The 24,459-nt window shown below is 42.8% G+C and overlaps 1 protein-coding gene across 2 annotated transcripts; it reads left to right on the top strand.

The window, feature by feature from the left end:
• Positions 1–12,166: 12,166 nt before the first annotated feature.
• Positions 12,167–23,713, top strand: PLK2 (polo like kinase 2). 2 transcript variants are annotated; one of them, XM_051788295.1, is made up of 14 exons: positions 12,167–12,277; positions 18,487–18,594; positions 18,749–18,865; positions 19,052–19,181; positions 19,459–19,546; positions 19,946–20,041; positions 20,259–20,457; positions 20,543–20,690; positions 21,118–21,215; positions 21,850–21,973; positions 22,166–22,406; positions 22,502–22,631; positions 22,718–22,828; positions 22,947–23,713. In XM_051788295.1, exons 2-14 carry the CDS (start codon positions 18,511–18,513, stop codon positions 23,136–23,138), a joined length of 1,758 nt encoding a protein of 585 aa, XP_051644255.1. In that variant the 5' UTR covers positions 12,167–12,277; positions 18,487–18,510; the 3' UTR covers positions 23,139–23,713. The 2 variants fall into 2 exon arrangements, with proteins under 2 accessions (XP_051644255.1, XP_051644254.1); XM_051788294.1 differs by lacking the exon at positions 12,167–12,277 and adding an exon at positions 17,727–18,052.
• The last annotated feature ends 746 nt before the right edge of the window (positions 23,714–24,459 follow it).

The raw sequence follows: 24,459 nt of genomic DNA on the forward strand, positions 1-24,459 counted from the left end.
TTGGCAGGCAACTCCCGAGCTTCTCTTGGCCCGTCTCCAATTTCGCCTGGGACTCCCCTCCCGAGCGCCGGGCCTACTTCCACGGCCCAGTCTCCTGGCTCAGCTCCAACTCTGAGCCCTTCCTCCATCTACAGTGGAGGGAAAGAAAAGCCCCCCTCTACAGCTTCATTGCAGAAAAGGAGGGGGAAGAAGGTTTGGCTGCAGAGCCTGCCTCTCTTCTCTTACCTCAGGTGCTGTGAATCTCTTCCTTCACAGCACACACTCCAAATGCTGACTCTAACTCCAGCCAAAGGCTGAGTTGGGGGGCCGCAGGGCTCCCCTCTGCCCCCCGGAGGGGAAGAGAGGGAGCTCAGCCACCCCCTGGCCTTGTCCACCTACACGCAGCAGACACCAACAGCAAAACAACCAAGACTGCAATGCCAACCGTTTCCGGTGCTGTGATATATGATTTTGAGCAGAAGCGAACAACATGAGTGGTGACTGGCTTTCCAGGGAACACTGCCCTGGCACCCAATCACCTCTGAGCCCTTTGAACTCTCAAGGGGGCCCAATTTCAAACTATGACACATGGCAAGCTGTAGTCTTCAGTGATAAGACATTGATTCTACTTAAGCCTGTTCGATTCCTTATTTTTGTGGAACAGCAAGCTGCAGCCATGCAATGTAAGGGTAATACTGTTGACAGGAGGGTGGCTAGCTGCTGCAAAGTGCTCTTTGTATTATCACTTCCAATTGTAATTAAAAACAGATAAAACGGGGAAACAAAGAGCTGAGTAAACAACCTGGAAAATGTTATTTTAAACGGCAGATATTAAACAATGTGAAGCCTGATAAGGAACAAGCTGTACTATTCATATTAGTGCATATCTTGCAAGAACAGGTTCTCAAGTCAGTATCCAAATGTTTGCCTGCTAAAGATAGTCTTCTGCCTTAGCTTTCTTATAACACAAAGAATTTTTCTTTAATTTTCCTTTTCTTCTTCTGCCACTGATGTAGCAGAATTTCCTTCACAGGTCTGCCATCTGGACAGTCTCTGCTGGCTGCATCAGGTGCACAGGGAGGGAAGGAAGGCAGTGGCAGTTCCCAGAAGGTCCTGACAAGTGGAGCTTGCTCTGCTCATCCTCACAGGAAAGATGGACTTCTCAGTGGGTCTGTCATACTGGGATCAGTAAAATGGCATCACTTTTGTGACTAAATTTTTGATCAAATAAAAAAAATAAAAATCAGAGCTCTGGAGCTTTGTTTAATGTTTGTATGAGGCAAAACATTCAATAGCTCATCAAAACTGGGCACCCAAAAGCAGATGTTTATGCTCCAGACCTCATTCTCATTTATAATCTGCCACAATAAGCAGAACTGCACATGTCAAACTGTGATAATCTACTCAGCACCTGTTTAATAATGAGTATTGAAGTTGCTCTGTGTTTTGATGAGCAGGGGATAATGCATGAACATTGCGAGTGTACGATAATGTTTATGAAAGTGCTGGAGAACACCAGTGAAAAAAACCTCTTAAGGTGATTAAGTGTAGGTATAGTTGTTGTGACTGCTATGATTGTATTGGGCCCAGATTAAAAGGTAATCCCTTACCAATGCTACCTACTCCAGTTTTACATAGAGAGTCAAGACAAGGGATCTCTAAATCCACACTCCTTCTCCAGAGGAGAGGTCTAGAAAACTACTTCTACTGCTTTCCCTGGCTCATCTTGTCCAGATGAGGCCCAGCCAGCACACTGCTTCCATGTACAGAGCAGGGTCATTCAGCTGAATATTCTTTTCCCCACTTACTTAAAGCCAACTGTTTTTCCCACAGTAACATCCTACTGTAACTCTGGATACTCATTTAGTATTGCTGATCCAATACTTTAATACTGTTGGATACTCAGTCAGCTGGCAAGGTAGCAGTAGCAGCAGCAACAGACAGAAGTCCAGGGGTGAGTGTCAGATCAGGCTGAGGCACTGCAGCACAGGCAGCTAGCTCAGTTGCTGGTCATTACATTCACTGAGAGTGTTCAAATACGGTGTCCACTTGGTGGGGAGCCAAGTCATCTAAGCTCACAAAAAAAAATGCCACAACCTGTTGGAAGGAATGAAGATGAATGGCAAAGATACGAAGCCTGGAGGAAAATTTACAATCCATAAATGGACACTTATATGTTGGACTTGACTCATTTATACCGGATGTGACACCCCATGAATGTGACAGTTTCACCCCAGTTCTCCCCAGTTCATTACTGTATTGTTGTACTGTCATGAGTACCCCCAGTTGTTGTTTTTTAAGATTGTCCTCCATATTGTCTCCTTCTCCTCCCCTCAGTTTTCCCGCCTTTTCCCTGTTTTCCCGCTCCTCTGCCTGCCATTGGTTAGTATTTGGTGCAGTGCAGAGGTAGCTGTTATTGGTCCATTCCCTTAGTTGCACCCTAACTCCGCCCCTCTTTACCCAGTTATCCAATCACCTTTATCCCCAAGTTGTCAGTCTCTTGCTCCTCCCTAGCCCAAACTCCACCCTCAAAGCTACCCTATATAAGTTGTTGTTCCCTCAATAAACTTTGGCATTGCACCTCGACCTCCATTGTGTAAAGAACCCTTCTTTGCAGTGCTCGACCCCATTCCCTTTTTCCCGCGGGTCGTGGCAACTACCCAGACAGAGCTCCCAAAAAACCATGCAACTATCCAGGCTTCAGGCTGTAGTGAATGCCTAAGTTTCTCAGTGGATTGTAGCAGTGATGGCAGTTGTATCAGATGTGACCACTGGATGACCTGCTCAGCCTGGTAGCAGAGTTACAAGACAAAATAGAAAGGCAGAGAAGCATTAGAGAATCAGAAAGGGAGACAGACTGGTGGGACCATGCTCTGGCCTCCCTGAGACATGAGCAGCCAACAGAAATAATTTAGGATCAAGGGGATCCTAAATTATCCTATCCATCCCCCAGCAAGAAGCAGGTACCAGTCAGGAAGCAAGAAGAGAGTAATGAGTAGTCCATACTCAGGGAGGCGAGACCCTTCTTTGCCCACCTCACTCCCCCAGGTGCCTCCACACAATAGGTATGAGGCTTTGTATGTGGAAGACTAGCCTAAGGATGAAGAGGATGAAGGTTCCATCGTACGGGAGGCACTACCAAATCAGTAATAACCCATTAAATTATAACCTCTTCCAAGAGAAAGAAAAGATGGGTTTTCGCTATAGGAGATTCCAGGCTAAAGGGAACAGAGGACCCAATATGCCAACTGGGCCCAACCCATAGGGGCCCCCCTGGGACCCGGGTTAAGGATGTCACCAGGAAAACTCTAAACCTGGTGAGGCCCACGGACTTGCAGAGCTTTAAACTAGATATTATAGGGGAGGGGGACAGTATCAGGTTTGTTCCTGGCAAACTGTGGGATAGTATGAAAAAGTTAGAGGGACAGGGTACTTGTGAAGGCCCTCTGCAGGTGACTCTGAGATGTAATAGCCACACTGGAGCCCACCTGCAGCTTACAGAGACAAACCACAGACTCCTGAGATAACAGAAGCCAATAAGGAAACACCAGAGGAACACCCTAATAGTAAAGAAGGCTTAAGAGGGAAGCAGCCAAAGATGCAACCACTAGACAGGATTGTGGGGCATCACTTTGAGCCCCTACTGTGATACTCACACCATCAAATACTTCTATAAAGTGCCTGTCCACCAGTGCATGCAGTATGGGGAACAAAAAGGAGGAACCAGAGACCTGTGGGCAGTCGCAGGGCTTTGAGCTCATTGCTATTATGTGGATGTGGTGGGATGCCACAGTTGTCGAGGAAAGGAAGATGCGACAGCCGGGGGTTTGAACAGAGTGGTAGCTCAAAGCTATCACACCTTTATTCTGGGGGCTAGCTCTATTTATAGGGTCACATAGGAAGGTTCTAGAGACTGGGGAGGACCATAGGACAGGCAGGAACAACAGCCAATTAGGAGATGAAGGAGGGAACGAAGGGTTAGCGAGAGCCAATGAGGGGAGTATCTGCAATGCAGCAAATTACAACCAATAAAAAAATAGGGGATAAATGTGAGGGGAAAAGTATTATAACGTTTGGTATAAACTGGGGTATGATAAACATTTAGCTTGTATTAACAACTTGAATCAGTCTCCATTAAGTCAACAGTCTCTGTTCTCATGAAACAGTGCTGAATGTCTTCAAAGCACATCCTCCTCTGTTGCTGCCTCAGCTATAACCTCTCGCAGCTACTTCTTCCATCTCATAAACTTCTCTCTCTCTTCATTCATGCCCTCTGCAGTGGGATAGCTTGCATGACTGAAATGTCTTGAAGGGCTACTTGCAGTTTAGGAGAGACACATCAGGAAGGCACTGTGCTGGAGTTGCCCCCTCTGTGAGACAACCCTTAGAATGTATCAAGCTATATCTTGGTGAGGATAATGAGTGAGTTGAGAACTATGGTACACCTGAACATGGGGAAGAACTTTGCTGTGCTAGTGACTAAGCACTGGAACAGACTGACCAGAGAGGGTGTGGAATCTCCCTCACTGGAGGTATTCAAGAACCATCTGGACATAATCCTGTGCCATGTGCTCTAGAATGACCCTGCTTGAGCAGGGAGTTTGGACCAGATGACCCATTGTGGTACCTTCCAACCTGACCCATTCTGTGATTCTGTAATTATTCCAAAATGTCTGTCACCATAGTCCATCAGACTTCTGGGATGTCTGAAAACATTGAACTCAACAATGACAGTATTTAATGCTCTGCTTCGAATTGTGGGCAGTGTAGGAGAGCAAGAAGAAAAACAGCTCTTCCTGCTTTTACTGAGAATTTCCTATTTATTAACAATGGCACATCTTAAAGAGGCTTGAACAGTGTGGTTGTGACTTGGAAATACTGTTAAGGATAAAGAGGAAAATACATGTTTTCATATATAATTAAAATGTATATAGTTGCATACTGCACAATCTTGAAAGACCGAATAAGCTGAAATCAGAAAGTGATATAATGTACACAGCGTGGAACTAATGGTTAATAGCCTTCTTAATAGGGCTACTAATCTTTTGCATCGTGCTTGTGGGATGCATGTGTATTATTTGAGTGTAAATATTTGTTTTTCATTAAGTCCTTCCTTCAAAAGTATGGAAAAGTCAAACACATATGTTATTACCTACAGTGATGTGACAAGTCAAGACATGCAATATGAGTGTAATAAGAGTTGTCATTAAGAAAAACAGCCTTGCACAGACATACTCAAAACAATTTACTGGTTTCTTATTTGAATGGAAAAGAATAATCAATCAGCTGCTAAATAAATAGCTGCTGTGTTTTCTTCTCCTTTGGTTTAGGGCATACACCTGCCATATTAGGGCAACACCCTCTCTGTGATGAGTATAGTTTAATTAAAAATTAATATTCATCTGTGGTAATATTTTAATGTTTACCTTCTTAAAACTTATATAGAGATGTTATTACTTATTGCAGCTGTAGTTTACCTATATAAAAATAATTGTGTTGAGTGATCAGCATAAAGGTGTGGAAAGCACCACGCTAAAAAGTTGGGGAGGCTATGAAAACATGAAACTTCTATAGGAATTCTTTGTAGTACTGTACCTTTCTGTATATTTTCTTCCAAATGTGAGAAAAGGTTAGGATCCTTTGTGGGTAGGAGAGGTGAGGTGGAACCAACTCTTCAGCAGAGAGGACTGGAATCTCTCATTTACCTGTGGGTAAATATGTCTCAAGAAAACATATTCAGTTGTGAAAATTATGTCTGTTAAGGAGATAATTACATCAGAACTATGGATGTTTGGAAAGTCAGTTTTGAAATTTTTCCCAAGACTTTTCCAAGTGTGACATCTTTCCACTAAAATATGATGCTTCTTTTCAAACTTTGCTCCAGAGCAAAGTGAATGTGTTGAATTAACACAAGCAGGAGAGACCTCCAGACAGCTGTTGGGAAAGTTTACGCTGGAGAGGAGGGTCTGAGAGCTACCTGAGAGACTGACCCGTGGAGGCCATTTTAGCTAAGAAATCAGTGAAGAAGACAATATTACCCAACTAAAAATCATAAGAGGGACACAGTGGCTAAGAGAAGGTAAACCAGATTAAAAGCAGGAAAAAAAATTAAAAAAAACCAACCAACCAATCAGGAAAAAAAACCCCAAACCAAATCTCCAAACAACATATCCCCAAAAGTAAATGACATAGACACACACACACAGACACACAAAACCAAACAACCAAAAAAACCCCCCAAAGCCCCAAACCCAAATCAACAAGACCCAAAGAACATCCCCCCAAAAAGGCAATCAAGGATGGTGGAAGCAGGAAAAAATTAGGTGGCAGAATCATTATTGCAGAAGTTTTCTTCCATTAGTTTTAGCTAAGAATTTTTAACAGCTAAGTCTCTTTCTCCACCAGGAATGAATGTATGTCAGTCCAATGCAAATTTCCAGATGCTTTTCGAACACCTCTACAGATGGTGACTCCACCACCTCCCCGGGCAATTCCAAAGCCTGTCCACCCTAACAGTGGAAAAAAATTTCCTGAATTCCTAATCTGAATCTCCCCTGTCTCAGATTAAGGCCATTTCCTCATGTCCTCTTGCTGTAGATATGGCAGAACAGACCAGCCCTCACCTCACTACCACTTCCTATCAGGTAGTTGTAGAGAGCAATGAGTTCCCCTGGAGCCTCCTCTTCTTTAGACTGAACAAACCCAGCTCCCTCAGCTGTTCCTCATAAGACCGGTTTTCTAGACCCTTCTCAAGCCTTGTTGCCCTTCTCTGGACAGGCTCCAGCACCCCAATGTCCTTTTTGAAGTGGGGGGCCCAAAACTGAACACAGTGGTTGAGGTGAGGCCTTGCCAGTGCCAAGTACAGGGGGATGACTACTGCCCTAATCTTGATGGCCACACTATTCTTGGTACAGGCCAAGATGCCATTGGCCTTCTTGGCCACCTGGGCACACCGGTTCATATTCAGCTAGCTGTCAGCCAGCACCACCAAGTCCCTTTCTGCTGAACAGCTCTCAAGCCACTCCTCCGCAGACCTGTAGTGATGCATGGGGTTTGAAAACATTTGTTCCAACCATAAAGGCACTTTTTAAAGCACTTTGAGATAGTTAAAAAATAACACTCACCACATTGTTTTCTACTTAGGTGACCTTTTCCTGTTTTCTTGCAAACCACATACAAGTGTGAACAGCCTGTCTTACTGCTGAAAGGGCAGGAAATCTCTGCTCTCAATCAGTATTGCTTTTCTAGAAGCAGCCATGTTTCCTTAAGCACTTTACTTCTAACCAGAAATACCATCACCAAGGAGCCAAAGGACAGGAAAAATAAGTTCTAATTTTTAAAAATAGGTATATTTTGTGCAAGTTAGTATTGGAGGATTTCCTTCATACATTTTACTTACTAAGTGGGTATTATTTGGAATGCTAACCATGAGTCCTTTTCACTGCTTGACAGATGAGTGAAAACTGTCCATGTCTCTTAAAGTCAGGAGTGTTGGAGGCAATGAGACCGACTGGGAAAGATATGAAGCATGGAGAAGGATTTATAACCCTTGAAAGGACATTTACACACCGGACTTGACTTATAATACTGAATGTGACACCTTCTGAATTATGACAGTTGTACCCCTGTTATCCCCAGTCCATTGTTATGCTGTTCTAGTGTTATATGTACCCCCGGTTGTTGTTTTTAAATTATCCACCATATTGTCTTCTTCCTCCCCTCACAGTTTTCCCGCCTTTTCCCTGTTTTCCCGCTCCTCTGCCTGCCATTGGTCAGTGTTTGGTGCAGTGCAGAGGTAGCTCCCATTGGCCCATTCCCCTAGTTACACCCAAACTCCTCCCCTCTTTACCCAGCTGCCCAATCACCATGTTCCCCAAGTTGTCAGTCTCTTGCTCCTCCCTAGTCCAAGTTCCACCCACCATCCTACCCTATATAAGTTGTTACCCCTCAAATAAACTGTAGCATTGCTTCACCAACCTCCACCGTGTGAAGGACCCTTCCTTGCAGTGCCCGACCCCATTCCCTTTCCCTGATCGGGTCGTGGCACAGGAGTCTGCTGATTCTACTAATCTTAAATCTGTAATTTAAGGCTAACAGTAACTTAGTTATTTAACTACGAATTCTCTGCCATGAGAATTGAAATTTATAAACTAGGCAAGGGAGAGGTAATATTTTTCATATACTTGAGTTGATGCATCTAAAAAAAGGGACATTTCTTTCAGCACACCAGCCCTTCTGGAAGTCTAAAATAGAAGCAGAAACTTCTAAAGCTAAATGAAGACTTTGATAGGAGAAACCTCACAGTTCACTGTGAAGGTCACTGCTACTCTTTCACTGAAAGAAGTGCTCTGCTTTACTTGAAATGAGACCTAAAATTAGCTCAGCCTCATCTCAAGAGTCCAATAATCCATGTTGTAGGCTGTTGCTAAACTTGTATTTGCAGTGTTTTACTTCCTTTCCTAGGCTCCCCCTTTTCCCAATGCTACAACTCCTCTTTGCATTGCAGAGCTGCAATAACTATTTATGTTCATGTTTTTACCTTGTTGTAAGTTCTGTTGAGTCTTATCTTTCTTCATTATTTTGCATTTACTCTGGGCACTTTAGACATGAAAGTGTGGTGTACTTGTTACATAATACTGTAGTTGATCTGAGCCAATAGGAACTGCTCTCAATATTTAAAACAACCACCTCATGTCAAGTAATACAAAACAAGAAAGGACAACTGAGAACTCACAACCCAAACCTGCTTAAAACATCAATTTGAAACAGAACTAAAATTATCCCCAAATGTCCCCTGTATACTGGACAAAATTCTCGGGTTAGTCTGTAGCTGTGTAACCGAATTCTTGTGGTCACTTTGGGTACTCCTGACTCTCTTCTCTTAGCACAGATGCACAGAAAAGCATCTGCTATGGTGCTCAGAGGCATATAGATTTTTCATTTCTCAGTGTGTGTCCAGTCTGGGGGGGCAGTGACTGCACCCAGGCAGACATTCCATGTTCAGAGGGCAACATTTACTCTTCTGGCTAGTGCATTTATCATTTTGCCAGTAGGTTTTTTGTCATAGTTCTGGTTTTGTTTGCACTTGTTGAATACATTCTCCTGCTTTTTTAATTTGCCCTGATGAGTAGCTTTATTCAAGGTACTGGCTTCCCTAGTTTAAAAAGCAGATGTCCAATTAGTGCTTAAGATCTCTGGTCACTGATAGACCATGCAGCGAAACTCAGGATAAGAAAACTACAGTACTGGCCTACCTACCTTCTCTGGGTGGCTGTCATTAAAAATAGCTTTAATCAGAGAAGGATGCTAGAATAAAAGGATAAAAGTGAGTTGCTGGAAAAAAATCTAGTGTGGATTTTCACTTTCACAATTATCTATTTAAGGCATCCTTTTGCTCATCTTTTCTTTTATCTATCCTGTCTTAACTACCACCTGCTTCCATTTCTATTCTTAAAGAGGCCAGCAGACCAGATTTTATATGTCTCTGCTTCCTAGATACCCTTAGTTTTCTTAGAGGCCATTTTTTGCGTGTGATCTGTTTTTACTTGGTATACTAGCTTTAGTAATGACATGCTTCAACTCTTCAGATTAGCAGTCAGGACAAGTGTAACTCTAATAAACTAAATGTAGTGCCAGTAAGTTTTAAATATTTACATATATGTAGAAAGTACTCTTACCTGGAAAAACTGTAGTGATCTATGAATAAAACAAGGTAAGAAACACTTCTTAGCGTTAAAAAAACCCTTCTAATGTATGTCAGACAGAAAAAAACCTTGTTGAAAAGTGTGGTTCTCAGGTTTCCCCAGAATCTCTGAACACGTGCCTCTGTCATGTCAAGTCTGATGAACAGCGACTTTGATGGTAACATATGCAGTTAAGTCTTTTCTATGTGTTCTTTTTAATCCTATTGTTTTGATGTTAGAGTGGTGCATAGAAAAGAATCTAAGAAAGATAATAAATGTTAACTGGGTTTAATCTAATCTCAATGAGCAAAAGAGCATGGGATGCCCCTCTTTCATAGATAAGGTGGTTGCTTCACTTGCCTTTGATAGCAGCAGCTTTCAGCCCACTTTCCTTCCCTGAGCAGACTCTCTCTTATGCTCTAATCAGGGTTGCTTCTGGCACGTCTTGCTTGGGTAGCAATGAGCTTCTGTTGTACCTACAGCACTGAAAGGAAGTCCTGGCTTATACTTAATTCCTCAGTAACTCAGTTTTCTGTAGACCACGTACTTTCCTATCTTCATCTCTAACTCCCCAGAGTTCCTCTAAATCTAAACATGCTTAAGATATGCATAATTGTCTTGCTCAGTTTGAACATTAGCTGCAATTATTGAGGATTAGGAATAATGACCTGTACTTCTGTTTGCCAGAACATTTATTTCTTTGTAGCTGTTTTGTTCTACAATCATGGTTAATTACAGAAAACAAGACAACAAATGCTTTCAATCTTCTAAATACTTGCTCTCTCCTTTTGTGCTTCATGTTTATAATACATAGTCAGAACTGGCCTATGAATGTCTAATTACTGGTAGTATGTGCATGAAAACCAGATATGGTTGCTCTTGACAGAAAGCAGTGTGAGAAGTATCTCTGATTAAAATTTTGGAGATGGCCAAATAAATTGAAACAAAGAACTTTATTAACAGCGTGCTGGGTGCACTGGACTCTTGACCAGGTCCGAGCACACACCGAATGGGAGGGGCGAGCCCTTTTAAGACCCTCTGATTTACATAACCACCCTCTGATTTACATAACCACTCCCTCACTCTTCCTATGCCAAGCCTCACTCTTTTCTTCCTTAAAAGGTAATATAGTCTTCTTCATGCAGTCCATTGGTTATTTTAACGAACCTATCAAGTTGTTTCCCTGCCCGCAGCTGCATGGTCCCTTGGCAGTGAGCCCAGACTGGTCTTACCGCCTTACATACTTTCTGGCCCACCTTGTCTAAGTTTTACTTGGCTCCCCACCAAATCCCCAGACCCAACACAAAAAGATACCTCCGGCAAAGAGCTAAGGAAAAAAACTATGAAAAATCCAGACTAGCTAAACTTATAAGAAAATAAATGTATTTATGTTATATACAGCTATATACAGTTGAAATACTATGTACAATTCCAAGGAAAAAGGGAAAGGGAAGGGGGGAAGGAAAAAGGGAACACAAAACAAAATAAAATATACACGATCAATAACTCAAGATCTAGCAACTAAAGAATTAGCACAAGAATATCTTACTAGTCTTCTTGGGACAACATAAATCGCGCTGGAACGACTGCTGGCAACCTCCACCTCCCAAGGTTGACAAGGCCTCACCAGGCCTCACTCCCCAACACGGCAGACCCGACAGCAGGCAACCCGCACCTCCAGAGCCACCGGAAGGGAAGAGGGCGAAGGCCTCTCCTCCCTTCTTCTTTATACCCTGTCTTACGTAAAAATCATACGGAATACTGGGTAATACGGCCACTTCCTTGGTTACAAACTGGTCACCAAGGAAGGCTTGGTGACTAAAACTACCACACACCTTCACACTGTAATAGTAAGTAACTGTAAGCAACCTTGTAAGCAGAACAGTAAGCAGCCCACCAGTCCTCAGCCACAAAATGGCTCCCCAACTCCCCAAATCAAATGACCTCCAGGTATCTCGGCACGAGGCAACCATGGAAACCCCTACTTGTAATAAAACCATCTTATTCATTTTCTACAGGAGTGTAATGGAGACAGATAACCTTTTAACATGGCATCATATATCAACTCTGTTTCTGCTCTGTTATCAGAGCACCATTAAAACTGACTTCTGCTCTGAAGATTCAGGAAACTATATTCCTATCCATAGAAAGAAAATAAGCACTTAACCTAGCCAGTAGGAAACTTTCCTGTTCTCTTCCTGCAGTAGTTGAAGACTGAAAATGGACAGGGGAAAGAAGAGCAGTGTGAGAAATATCTCCAATTAAAATTTCAGAGACGGCCAAATAGAGTGAAACAAAGAACTTTATTAACAGTGTGCTGGGTGCACCTAACTCAGGACCTGGTTCAACCACACCCCGAATGGGAGGGATGAGCCCTTTTAAAACCCTTCAATTTGCATAACCACTCCCTCACTCCTCCCATGCCAGGCCTCTCTCTTTTCTTCCTTAAAAGGTGATCTTTGCCTTCGTGCAGTCCTTTGGTTGTCTTCATCCACCTATCAGGTTGTTTCCCTGCTGCCGGCTGCATGGTTCCCTGGCAGTGAGCCCACGCTGGTCTCCCCACCTTACATTCTTCCTGGCTCGTCTTCGCACTGTAGCAGTAAGCAAGCAGAACTGTAAGTAACAATAAGTAGCAGTAAGCAGGCAGAACTATAAGCAGCAGTAGGCAACAATGAGCAGCAATAGGTAACCTCAAGCAGAACTATATGTAGCAGGTAGGCAGCAGCAATAAGCAACTTCAAGCAGAACCACAAGCAGTCCACCAGTCCCCAAACACAAAATGGCTCCCCAGTCCTTCAAACAAAATGGCCCCCAGGTGCCCTGGCACAAGGTAGCCCCTGCTTGTAATAAAACCGTCTTAATTATTTCCCACAGCAGGAAGGGAAACATGCTGACTGAAGTACTGACTTCTTTGTTCTGTTTAGAGGATTTTGACTACCCTTTGGCACTGTTCCCTTTAACAAGGAGGTTTTATATGTGAGGGCATTTATATGGCCATTTAGAAAGGCTAAATAAAGAAAACCAAACCAAACCAAACCCAAAACCAAACTAACAAAAGATAAAAACCCACAAAAGAACCTAGACAGTTCTTTTGGCATACAAAACACTATGATTGTTCCTCAGGTTTGAAGCTAAGTGTCTCTGATAGTGGGCATGATGCTTTACCATCACACAGATCTTTGTTCCTTCTGCATGATTGATGCAGTTGCATAATGGGTCTTGCAGTCATTTATGTGGGAGGCAGGCTAGTTCTGGACATAACAACTATATCACTAGCACACGGTGTCTCAAGTCGGTCTCACAAAGTTCCAACCACCTTAAACAGAATACCAAAAATCACCAGAAGCTGTGGCAGAATCTGGAAAAAGCTGCTTCTGGCAGATCGGGTGGTACTAGGATATCTGCCTAAATATCTTGTGGACAGATGCTCTTTGACTAAGTGAGCACTTAGGAGCATTCACATCACAGGCAGAGGCAGAGTAATTGTGATTCGTACAGGACACTATATGAAGTATTTGCATGTAAAGGTTTAACTGTTTCTTATGGTTAGGTAATACAATTGGCACTCTTTTTTCTCCTCAGTGCATTGCAATGGGGCAAATAGAGGCCATAGAGATTTTCATTGAAGGAAATTATGTATCTGACAGTACTCTCTGTGCAAACACATTGTCAATTTTAAAGGTAAAGGCAAAGGCTTTAGAGTCTTTACTTTTGCAGTACTCTTCACTTTGAGGTTAGTATAACCTTTGTTTTGGCATATGAAAGAAAAACAAGTCAAGCTGTGAAAAAACAAAATGAGAAAAATAACATAATGTGCAAACCTGTGGTCTGACTTTACTTTTAGAAGCAGGTGCTGTATGAACGTGTGACTGCACTTTCTGAGTGCGGGGGCTACTGCCTGAAATAAAGCTGTGAGACATTACTCAACCCAAGAAGCACAGGAAAGGAGTGTGAGAGTAGTGAGTGATAAGACAAAACTGAGTCTCTCTGACACTGTCTTCACTTGACACTGACACTTGACTGGAGCTATATTATTTTCCATACTCTATCATTGCACTGGGGAAACACATTTCAGAGCCATCCATCAATTCCAACTGTGTAAGTACACATTAAAATCCAGGAAATTGAGTTTTGTGTCTTTAGGGACCTAATACAGGATCAATAACTACCAGAAGTGCAACCCTGCCTTCCTGCCCCAGGAAACTCATACCAGACAGGTAGAGTCGGAACAGACCTTGACATCACTCCAGAAGGAACCAAAAGCTGGCACAGCCTATGTGACCACTGGGCTAGGCATCCTCTTCTTTTTTTTGGAGATCTTTCTGGGAAAACACATGATTGCCTTAAGCTCTTGGTAATCTGCCTGTTTTTTAATTAGTAGATCACTTCAAATGAAACTGCAAAAGAATTTAGGTCTTTGGAAACTTCACCAAGCTTCAATCAAAGGAAATTAAAATACATGAATTATTGCAGAAACAAGTGCTTTGCATTAGCTCTGCAATGATTTAGGAAGAACAAATGGTATCATGCCTGTGTGTAAGGAAAATCTATGACAATAAAATCCCACAAGGGAAGTGACACACTGAAACTGCATGGCAGCATCAGAGCAAATGTTTAGTTCTATATCTACTCCAGCTTTTATGTGTTTTATACTTTTTTTGTTAAGGATGACTATGTGTTTCCAGTACTTTACTGGAAACACAGGGAAACACAGGAGAACATGGAAGGTGTGGAAAACAAAAACAGAGAAAGTACAGATCCATGTCGGGTGGTGAGAAAAGGCTGGTGGGGAAGTGGAAATGAAGAGGAAAAGTCAGGGAAGAAGCCAAGGGGAGAAACTAAACTTAGTCAATATCTAACACACAGTAAGATTACCAACAGTTTCTCAAGACAAGTCGCTAAAGATCATGAGGCACTTTGTGTAAAAGCCACACTTTGCATAACACAGTTCCTGTAGGCTGATGTTCTAGAAGTAGGCTTCTTATTTTTTATCACCCATATACGTTGACACATATTATAGTGAGATGCTATTTGGAGAACCCATTAGTCTGTCCCATCTCTAAGTAGAATATACTTCTTTTTGGACAAACTAACATCACTTCAGCAACTAAGGGCACTCCATGACCAGCTAAATGAAAAACACAGTCCTATCAAAAGCTAACAGGAGGCAGGAGAGAGATGTTCTGATAGCAGAAAGCAAAGGATGAGGTCAGCCAGGTAAAAGGTCAGGGCTGCCTGCCAAACCTGTGTGGACTGACACCTGAGCCCATTATGGACTGCAGGGTTATTGCTGTGTATACCTGTAGGAGCATAGTGAATTGGCTCATATTGGCATACTGGGGAGGGAAAATCATATTCATTGCACCAAATATTCAGGAAAGTCAGCTGAGAGTCAGTCTGGAAGCCAGGTAGATGGTGTTGATCCTGATTTCACATAAAGCCCTGGCAAAATCATGGCCATGAACACAGTGCCAAGCCTCTGTAGTATGTGGGGAGTTGGACATCCAGTATTTAATGCACTTCTTTTTGGAGATCTACATCTTTGAACTAGCATACTTCCCCTATGTTAGGGTAAGAAAATGTGGTTCCTGCCAAGACTTTCTTCCCACAAGCCTGTAATTAAGCAGCTTATGATTCTGTCAAATTGCCATTCCTCACCTAAATCAGGGATTTATGCACACCCAGGCTTCCCAGACCCTCAATAATAAGGCTGTTATGAAAAGCTGTACACTTGTGTCAAAATGAAGCAGTAGGGTTAAGTGATTATTTTCATCTGGACACAGAACATATGCCTGAAGCTGAATTTTGGGCTAGGTTTGCCCTGTTTCTTGGCAGGGTAGCTGCATTGGTGCATGCTGATTTGGCTATAGACCTTCTGCTGTCTTAGCTAGCTTAGAGATGAGCTGCTTCTGCATGCTGCAGGTAAGCTTCAGCACTTTGTTAATGTAACTTGGAAAAAAAGTGTGATATTATAAGCACTGACTAGAATAGCTTTCCCTTGGAAGACTTAAAAGGGTCAGTTTCAAGCCTTTACAGTACTGTTATTTTATCCAAGAGATCACCTGTAGAAGGAAAAAAGTTTGCTTTGTAAAACCTCACAATAAATGGTATCCTAACTTTGGCATTTTGAAATAAATATATGCAAAACTGGGAGAAGCAATCTCAGAGTAACTGCTGCATGGGGCAGTCTGGCAGCCTCTTGTAACTCAGAGGGAACACGGCTTAGAGACTTTGCTTCAGCAAAGTAGGTGAGAACAAATAGTAGGTGAGAACAAAATGTAGGTGAGAACAAACAGTCCCACTCCTGCTTAGCTTTAACCAAGTGCTTGTGTCCTCTTAAAGTCAAGCTTAACGATTTTTCCTAAACCTTTACCAGACAAAGCTTGTTTTTCTTACATTTGCTTTTTACCTTGTGCAATACCACTTCTTTCCAGCGGAGGGAAAACTTGTCCTTCTATTCTGCCTATTTTCCACTCTCCCTATAAGCTTTTCTGCTGGAACGTACTGACAGTAAACAAAGCATCGAGAAATCATGTTTACATTAAGTAACTTATTTTGCAATAACTGGTACTAATTTGGAAAAACTTAAAGATGCATGAGGGAATAAACATTTGTCTAGGAAGTCAATGTTTGCAAGGCTAAGGAGTGAGGGGGGATAGGACTGAGCAGTGTCTGTGTATCCTAATTTTATGTTCTTATTATTTTTACCTTTACCCCAATGGCTAATCACGGGTTATACTAATATAACTTGACTAGACTTTGCAGAGTGAGATAGGAAGATACTTGAATGCAGAAGCACATGAGCAGTAAAAGAGTGCAGATGGGTAGAAGTACAGTGTACACAATTCGGTATATTTAACCCTTGAGCACTGTTACCTTCATACTGCAATACCAGTAGAGGGAATCAAACACTGTTATTCAGTCTTTTGCTGGTTTTGGCTGGGGGGAGTGTGTGTGTTCTGATAAGGCATGCCTCCTGATGTTGACACTGTAAAATAAGTATATTTTTCTGTTCTTTTAAGATCTGAAATGAGGGTTTTTCAGAGACCGACACTAAAATAATTTATACACCTATATGTTCTGAGAGTAATTCCTATTAAATTAACTAGTCTTTGACTTTTACCAACAATGAAAGTAGGTAGAAGTTCTTAGTGTGTGCCAAAACGCAAATACTACTTCAGAAATGCGTAACACACAAAGAAAGTAATGAATTCCAGCATTTTTGCCTCTCCAGAATGGAGAAACGCAAGACTGTTTCACATTTCATTACTTTTTCTCCCAGACACACACTTCACTCTTCAACAATTGTCTGTATGCAAACACCTAGATCAGAGGTCTAGTACTGCAATTGTCTTCAGGTATCTTCAAACTTGATTTGCATTTGAGATGTTTCTGCTTATGAAAAGAAGATTTTAGACCTGACTGTTGTCAGAGAGGTGGTGGTGGTGGGGGGGTGTCCCTAGGCATGGGTTCTCCATGCTAAAGGAGGGACACGATAGCCCCTGTGGCATGTGCCCCAATCACTTGCACCGTCCGAGCAAGTCCATGGGCCTCAGCTCCATGCTTGCCCCGTCTCTCTGCTGTGATGGAGCTGCTTTGGCACAGGTGGGAAAAACTCCTTCCCTTCCTCTCGTGCAGCAACAGGCACGCGGTAGGGTGCTGCTCCTGCAGGCCACAGCTCGGGTCGTCCATCACCAACTCCCGCACGGTGCAATCCTCAAGTGAAGAAAAACAAAACTTGTGATGTAGCTCCCCTTGCCCAGCTCCCCTTCCGGGACGGCCGTGGTCAAAGGAGCCTCCGCAGCTGCAGGGGGACAAGAGCGTGGCTCAGCTCCTGCCAGCTACAGTGCTCCACTCCTGCCGTACGGCTGGGCAAGGGAAGGCAGAGCACGACAGCACGCCCTGGCCCCTCTCGGGGTCTCCTCGGGCCGTCCCGGGGGCGGGGCGCGGAGCCGAGCGGGCGGAGCGGAGCCCCAGAGGGGGCCGTCCTGCAGCACCGAGGCGGGGCCGCCACCCGCTTTATAAAGGCGAGCCGGGGAGGTGCTGTCAGTGTTGAGCGGAGCGGCGGGGGAGTGGGACAGAGCCGGGGGAAAACGGCGGAGAGCGGTGGGAAGGGCACGGCGGGTGAAGCAGAGTAGAAGCAGACGGACAGGCAGGACGGACGGAGGCGAGGCGCGGTGATGGAGCTGCTACGGACTATCGCGCACACGCCGGGCGGCGGCGGTGCCAAGTGCTGCGAGGCAGCGGCGGGCAGGGCGGCTGGCGGCGAGTCGCGCAGGAAGAAGGCAGAGGAGCCGCACCAGCACGGCCACCCCGCCGCCGAGGTTTCCCGGATTATTACCGACCCCACGACGGGGAAGCGCTACTGCCGCGGCAAGGTGCTCGGAAAGGTAATGGCCGCGGCGGGCACCGAGCCGTCCCGGGGCGGCGGCCGCTGAGTCCGGCTCGCCGCCCTTCTCAGCGGGGAGGGCTCTCTCCTGTTCCTGCGGGGCTGTGCTTCCCCTGCAAGCGGGAGTGAGCCGACCTGCTGGCCCCGACCTGCCCGGTCCGAGCGCCCTTCCTGCCCCCGATTCGTCTCTGCCTCGAAATACTAGCGGGATCGCGCCTTCGGCTCGGGCGAGCCCGCGGGAATGACTTAGTGTTGCATGCGAGGAGTGGGGAGCGCGAACCTTCCGATAGGTGATGAACCCAGGACCTGTCCTTAGCAAATTGCCCTTTGCGAAGGAAGTTGCCCTGCTTGACTAACACATGAGCTGGTGAATGACTAAGTGTAGGAATGCTTTCATACCTGCTCTAATTGCCTTTTTCTCCTGTGTCTTTCTAGGGTGGATTTGCCAAGTGTTATGAGATGACAGATTTAACAACAAATAAAGTTTATGCTGCAAAAATCATTCCTCACAGCAGAGTATCAAAACCTCATCAAAGGGAGAAGGTGTGTATGCATGAGTGCTTTTGTTTCTCACCAACTCTTGGTGTGCTGGATTGCTTAGCCCTTTCCCTGAAATGGTTCTAATAGAGCTAGTCTGCTCAACGTTGTGGAACTAAGGCTAACACTTTTTTTTGTTCACCCTCTCTTGTCTTTTCAGATTGATAAAGAGATTGAGCTGCACAGAATGCTTAATCATAGACATGTTGTACAGTTTTACCATTATTTTGAAGACAGAGAGAATATTTACATTCTTCTGGAATACTGCAGTAGAAGGGTGAGCATCAACTAGGAAAAATTCAGTATTTACTTACATGGAATCTGCAACTAATTTATATGTGTGATGTGTAAAAGGTATTTTTTGTGACTTTAGTTGTTGTTTCTCCATGTATTAATTTACTTTTACTCAAGGGGAATCTTGTGCATGAATGTTCAATGACATTTCTACCTTTTTCCTCTGCAGTCAATGGCTCACATCTTAAAAGCAAGGAAGGTATTGACAGAACCAGAAGTACGATACTACCTCAGGCAAATTGTGTCAGGGCTAAAGTATCTTCACGAACAGGAAATCTTACACAGGGATCTTAAACTAGGTAAGTTCTGCACATTGCCAACTTCAAAACACTCCTCCAGCCCTGTCAGCATTGTACCATTTACCCTTGTATGCTGATAACTTAATTAGTAGAATCAGTGCAGTCTGTCTTTACAGTGGAAACATGGAGTGCTTAAGGGATGACACTAAGCATTCTTAATGAAAAAAAAAAAATCTTGGCTAGCTTCTGGCTTTGAACAAAGTATGACTCAGCACCTGTGGCAAATGCATTACTACGTTGCAAGAAATGGACTAACTGGTATTTCTCTGTCTACTAGGTAACTTTTTCATCAATGAGAACATGGAACTGAAACTGGGTGACTTCGGCTTGGCAGCTAGGCTGGAACCACTAGAGCACAGAAGAAGGTAGGAGCATCAAAACTGTGTAGTCTAGTAGTAAGTGAAACCAAATTCATTTAGAAAGGAGAAGTCCTGTTCCATAGCAAAAATGAATTGTTTCTGAGATTAAGACTTTAGCTTCTAGAAAATGGGCTGCTATGCTTTGACTTCTGCTTTTGAGTAGTAGCAAATGCCAGAGGCTGGGTGTACTGACTGACAAATAGTGCAGGCATGAGTCTGTCCCTCCTGTATCATAAAAGCACAATGGAAAACATGTATGCTATCAAAGTTCCTACAGCTCCTCTTTAGGAGTCTCTTAAATTCATGTCTGAACTTGAGAGGAAAACCTGCTGTATGAAAAATAGCTTCTCTCCTCTTTCTGTTGGAAATACTAACCAGCTCTGTGGCCTCTTTGATTTTTTTCAGAACAATATGTGGCACACCAAATTACCTCTCTCCAGAAGTCCTCAACAAACAAGGGCATGGCTGTGAATCTGATATCTGGGCCTTAGGCTGTGTAATGTAAGTACTTCACTGCCTTTGAAATGAAATATTTCTATCACTGGCTTAGGCTTTTAAGAGTTCAAAGGGAATGCATCCATTTGCAGCCCTCTGTACATGTGTAGCCTAAGTACAGAAATTTTCCTTCATGTTAGGAGACAGATGAAGCCTTTTTTGTAGTTGTACATAAGTACTGTGGGTGTGTAAAATAAAATGATTTTCCTTTGCTTTTAAACAGGTACACAATGCTGTTGGGAAGACCCCCATTTGAGACTACAAATCTTAAAGAAACGTACAGATGTATAAGGGAAGCAAGATACAACCTGCCTTCATCTCTCTTGGCACCTGCAAAACACTTAATAGCTAGCATGTTGTCAAAAAACCCTGAAGATCGGCCCAGTTTAGATGAAATAATTCGACATGAATTTTTCTTACAGGTTTGTACTGTTTAGTGTTCTAGCTTAAGAAGTATCCACACAAAGATGCACTGTTCTAAAATTTTTTTGTATTGCATTTCCACAGGGCTTTACACCTGATAGACTCTCTGCTAGCTGTTGTCACACCATTCCTGACTTCCATTTGTCAAGTCCTGCTAAAAATTTCTTCAAAAAAGCAGCTGCTGCTCTCTTTGGTGGTAAAAAGGATAAAGCCAGATACTTCGACACACATAGTAAGTGGATTGTAGTTAGACTTAAAACTTATCTCTATTGCATCAGTATCGTGTTGGTAATATACATCTGTGAGATAGCACTGGAGCACATACACTTGTCTCAGAGCTTCCCCTGGGTTATTTTGACCTCTTTCTTCATAAGTATAGATGGTAGCCTGCCCACCTACGTCAGCTTATGTAAGTGAATGTTTCTTATGGCATACTGACAATCTAAATTGATCATCTGTTAGTTTGTACTGTTTATTGAAATTTATTCTCTTAGTAACTTGTGTATAATTGCATCACTCTTCTTGGAGACTGTTGCGTGTTTAGAAGAAGCTACTGAAGGGGGACAGAAAGTGTGCTTTCTGCAGCTAATTTGTTATGCTTTCTGTAACTGAACAGCGCTTCCAGATTCAGTGTGAAGTATTTTTTTCCTGTATTGCAGACAAACTAGCTAAAGAAGATGAAGAAATCTACAGGCTCAGGCATGATTTGAAGAAGACCTCAATAACTCAGCAGCCCCCCAAACACAGAACAGATGAGGTATGTGCAAGTTCAGTTCAATTCAAATCCAGTAACAGTTGGGTGGAGTAGCTATAATTAAATTATATTTGACTTGAATATCAGAGCTGGGACTGTACACAGTATAATCAAGCTTAAATGATTAACTGAGTTGCTTTAAGAGGGCTTAGCCAAGCATCACCAAGGTATGGTAGCCTTTGTAGGGAGACTATAAATTTTGTCTTTTGAGTAATTATAGTATCTGCCTAGACTCCATTGTTGGCTATGTGGTAACTTGTCTGCCAGGTGCTCTTTCTCAATATTCCAAATACAGGGCTTCAGTTCATGATTAACTAGGACTTCTTAAAAGAATAAATTGCTGAGATCTAGCTCTTGCCATTTGGTGTTCAGACCTGCACACAGCTGTTCCCTTGCTAGGACAGGAGAGCAGAGAACTGATTAATAGCCTGTGAGATGCAAATTGAAGATCTAAAGAATGGAAGGACCTGGCATGCTAGTCTAAGCTCAGTCTAACAGCAGCTCTTTGTACATGCTGGAAACATTAGTACTAGTTTCCCTGTAATTTATCATTTGTTGAGAAATAGGAGAGCCATGCAAAACTTGTGTATAAGCCTTGCCTTGTGTTTCATGTTTATTCATCTGACATCTCTTCTAGGAGATCCAGCCTCTCATCACAACAGTAGCAAAGCCAGGAGCATTGCCAGAAACTAAGCAGATTGGAGACTCTATTCGGATGATAGTCAGAGGAACTTTGGGAAGCTGCAGCAGTAGCAGTGAATGTAAATGCAACAAAATATAATCTCTAATTCTGAATCACACCTTTATTTTCTTCATGATTCTAACGCTTGAAACAAACATCTGCTTTCATCCCCTATTTTTTATGCTTTAAATTTTACGGCCAAATTTTTGAAAAATTAAAATTGGAAAGCTAAGTGCTCTTGTCAATCTAATAATTAATCATTCCTTTTGAGGTCTGGAAGACAGTACCATGGGAAGTGTTGCTGATACGGTCGCAAGGGTATTGCGAGGATGTCTGGAGAACATGCCAGAAGCAGACAGCATTCCCAAAGAGCAGCTGACAGCATCCTTCCAGTGGGTTACAAAATGGGTGGACTACTCTAACAAGTATGGCTTTGGGTACCAGCTGTCAGACCACACTGTTGGCGTCCTTTTCAACAATGGGGTGCATATGAGCCTTCTGCCAGATAAAAAGTAAGAATCGTTACAAAGCCAGCAACTCAGTATGGCAGTTTAAACATGAAATTCTTGTTTTTCATCACTAACCTCCTTATTTTCTTATCTTCCAGAACAGTGCACTACTATGCTGAGCTGGGCCAATGCTCTGTCTTCTCAACCACAGAGGCTCCTGAACAGTTCATTAGCCAAGTAACTGTACTGAAGTATTTCTCTCACTATATGGAGGAGAACCTCATGGATGTAAGTTCAGCACTTTCAGGGTCTTGAGCTGTAAAAATACACTAAATGTGAACTGAGTACTTAACACCATCTGTTCCCTTTCCTAGGGAGGAGACTTGCCCAGCCTAACAGATGTACGCAGGCCTAGGCTTTATCTCTTACAGTGGCTCAAATCTGATAAAGCATTAATGATGCTCTTCAATGATGGCACGTTTCAAGTAAGTTTGGTAGCATTTCTGTAGAAAATGTTTCTTAAAATACTTTAGCAATAAAACTGGCTAAGTCTCAAAATGAGAGGAGGAAGAATACAAACAGGAACTTGCTTCTCTTTTGCAGGTAAATTTCTATCATGATCACACAAAAGTCATAATTTGCAATCAGAGTGAGGAGTATCTCCTTACATACATCAATGAAGACAGGATGTCAACAACGTTTCATCTGACAACTCTTTTGGTTTCTGGATGTTCATTGGAACTAAAACACAGAATGGAATATGCTCTGAACATGCTGCTGCAGCGATATAACTGAAGGCACTGGCTCAGTTAAACCAAATGGACCCTCTTGTTCACTGTGAATCTACAGTGGAGATGATGGAGCAACTAGTATACTGATAGATGTGTGGTGGTACGAAAACTTGACTGTCCTAGTGTGCTGGGCACACATCTATTGGAAGCCTAAACCTACTTTTGGACTAAACTATTGTGACAAGGAGTTCTTCGGATCATAATTTTCCTTGCTTCATGTGTGTTAAAGATACATTTGACTTGAACTCAGAGCAAGAGTGTGTCTACTTGCTCTGTAAAAGAGCATCTCTGATGGATTAAAACTGTGAAATACACATCTGGAAAGGCAGGGAAGGGAGAGCTCTGTTGTTGGGGATAATTGTAACAAGCAGCTTCTGGTTGCTTAACTGTGAACTATGGCCATACTTTTTTTTTTCCCCTTTATTTTTCAAAAATACCTACACTTGTGGCTGGCAAAGTGCATTCCTTGTTAATTTTTTTTTTTAATTTATTACAGCCTAAAGTGAAGTATTTATTACATGTTTTTTGGACCTTGGCATTTTAAATATCTGTTGGCAATAAAGAGAATGGAAATCTGAAGCAGCATTCTCTGCTCTTTCTACAACACAACATACTGTGCTTTTGAAGAACAAAAAATCTTGCAGGTTTGCTTTCTTTATGCTATCTTTTAGAAGTCTGCTACAGCTCAGGGTAGGGATGACAGGTGCTAACCCTGAAGACCTTGTCTGTTTCTATGCCCACTTGCACTCTGAACAGAAGTACACTGCTGTTAATTCTAGCTGCACCCCTAAAGGAACTGCTCATGGATCTTGCTAGGGTAATGATGTAGGCCTTGACACTTAGTTATGGTCCTGGAGGCTAAAAACAAAAATATGGATTTCTTCAAAGTGCAACATCTCAGCATTCATGTTTTACACTGACTGAAAAGAACTTACTTCAGGATAATACTTGGTGCATGCAGTAGCTATGATAATGAGCTGTATAAGCTTTCTCTTCTAATTGCTGTGAAAACACTGCTCTTACTCGCCAAGGGAGTGAGTATCCTGATACTCCACCATTCTGAGTGAGTATCACCAATGGTGATACTCACCATTCTACTCCAAGGTAGAATGAATTGACTATAGCTATCACTGCCCCTCTATTGTGCTTTACTGTGTCAAATGGTAAACCCAGTAAAGTAAAATCAAAAGGGTGATAAGATTAAAGGGTGATTTAGTGTCAACTTTGGGCTTATTTTACCCAACTGATAACATTAAACAACTGAAAGTAAGATTCATGGTATGCAGTAAGTTTTCTGTAAAGTAGCTCAAAACAGCTGTGAACAA

The sequence above is a fragment of the Manacus candei genome, unplaced genomic scaffold, assembly GCF_025592945.1.
Source record: "Manacus candei isolate 608988 ecotype Guabito, Panama unplaced genomic scaffold, ASM2559294v1 h1tg000024l, whole genome shotgun sequence".
In the NCBI taxonomy this organism is placed as follows: domain Eukaryota; kingdom Metazoa; phylum Chordata; class Aves; order Passeriformes; family Pipridae; genus Manacus; species Manacus candei.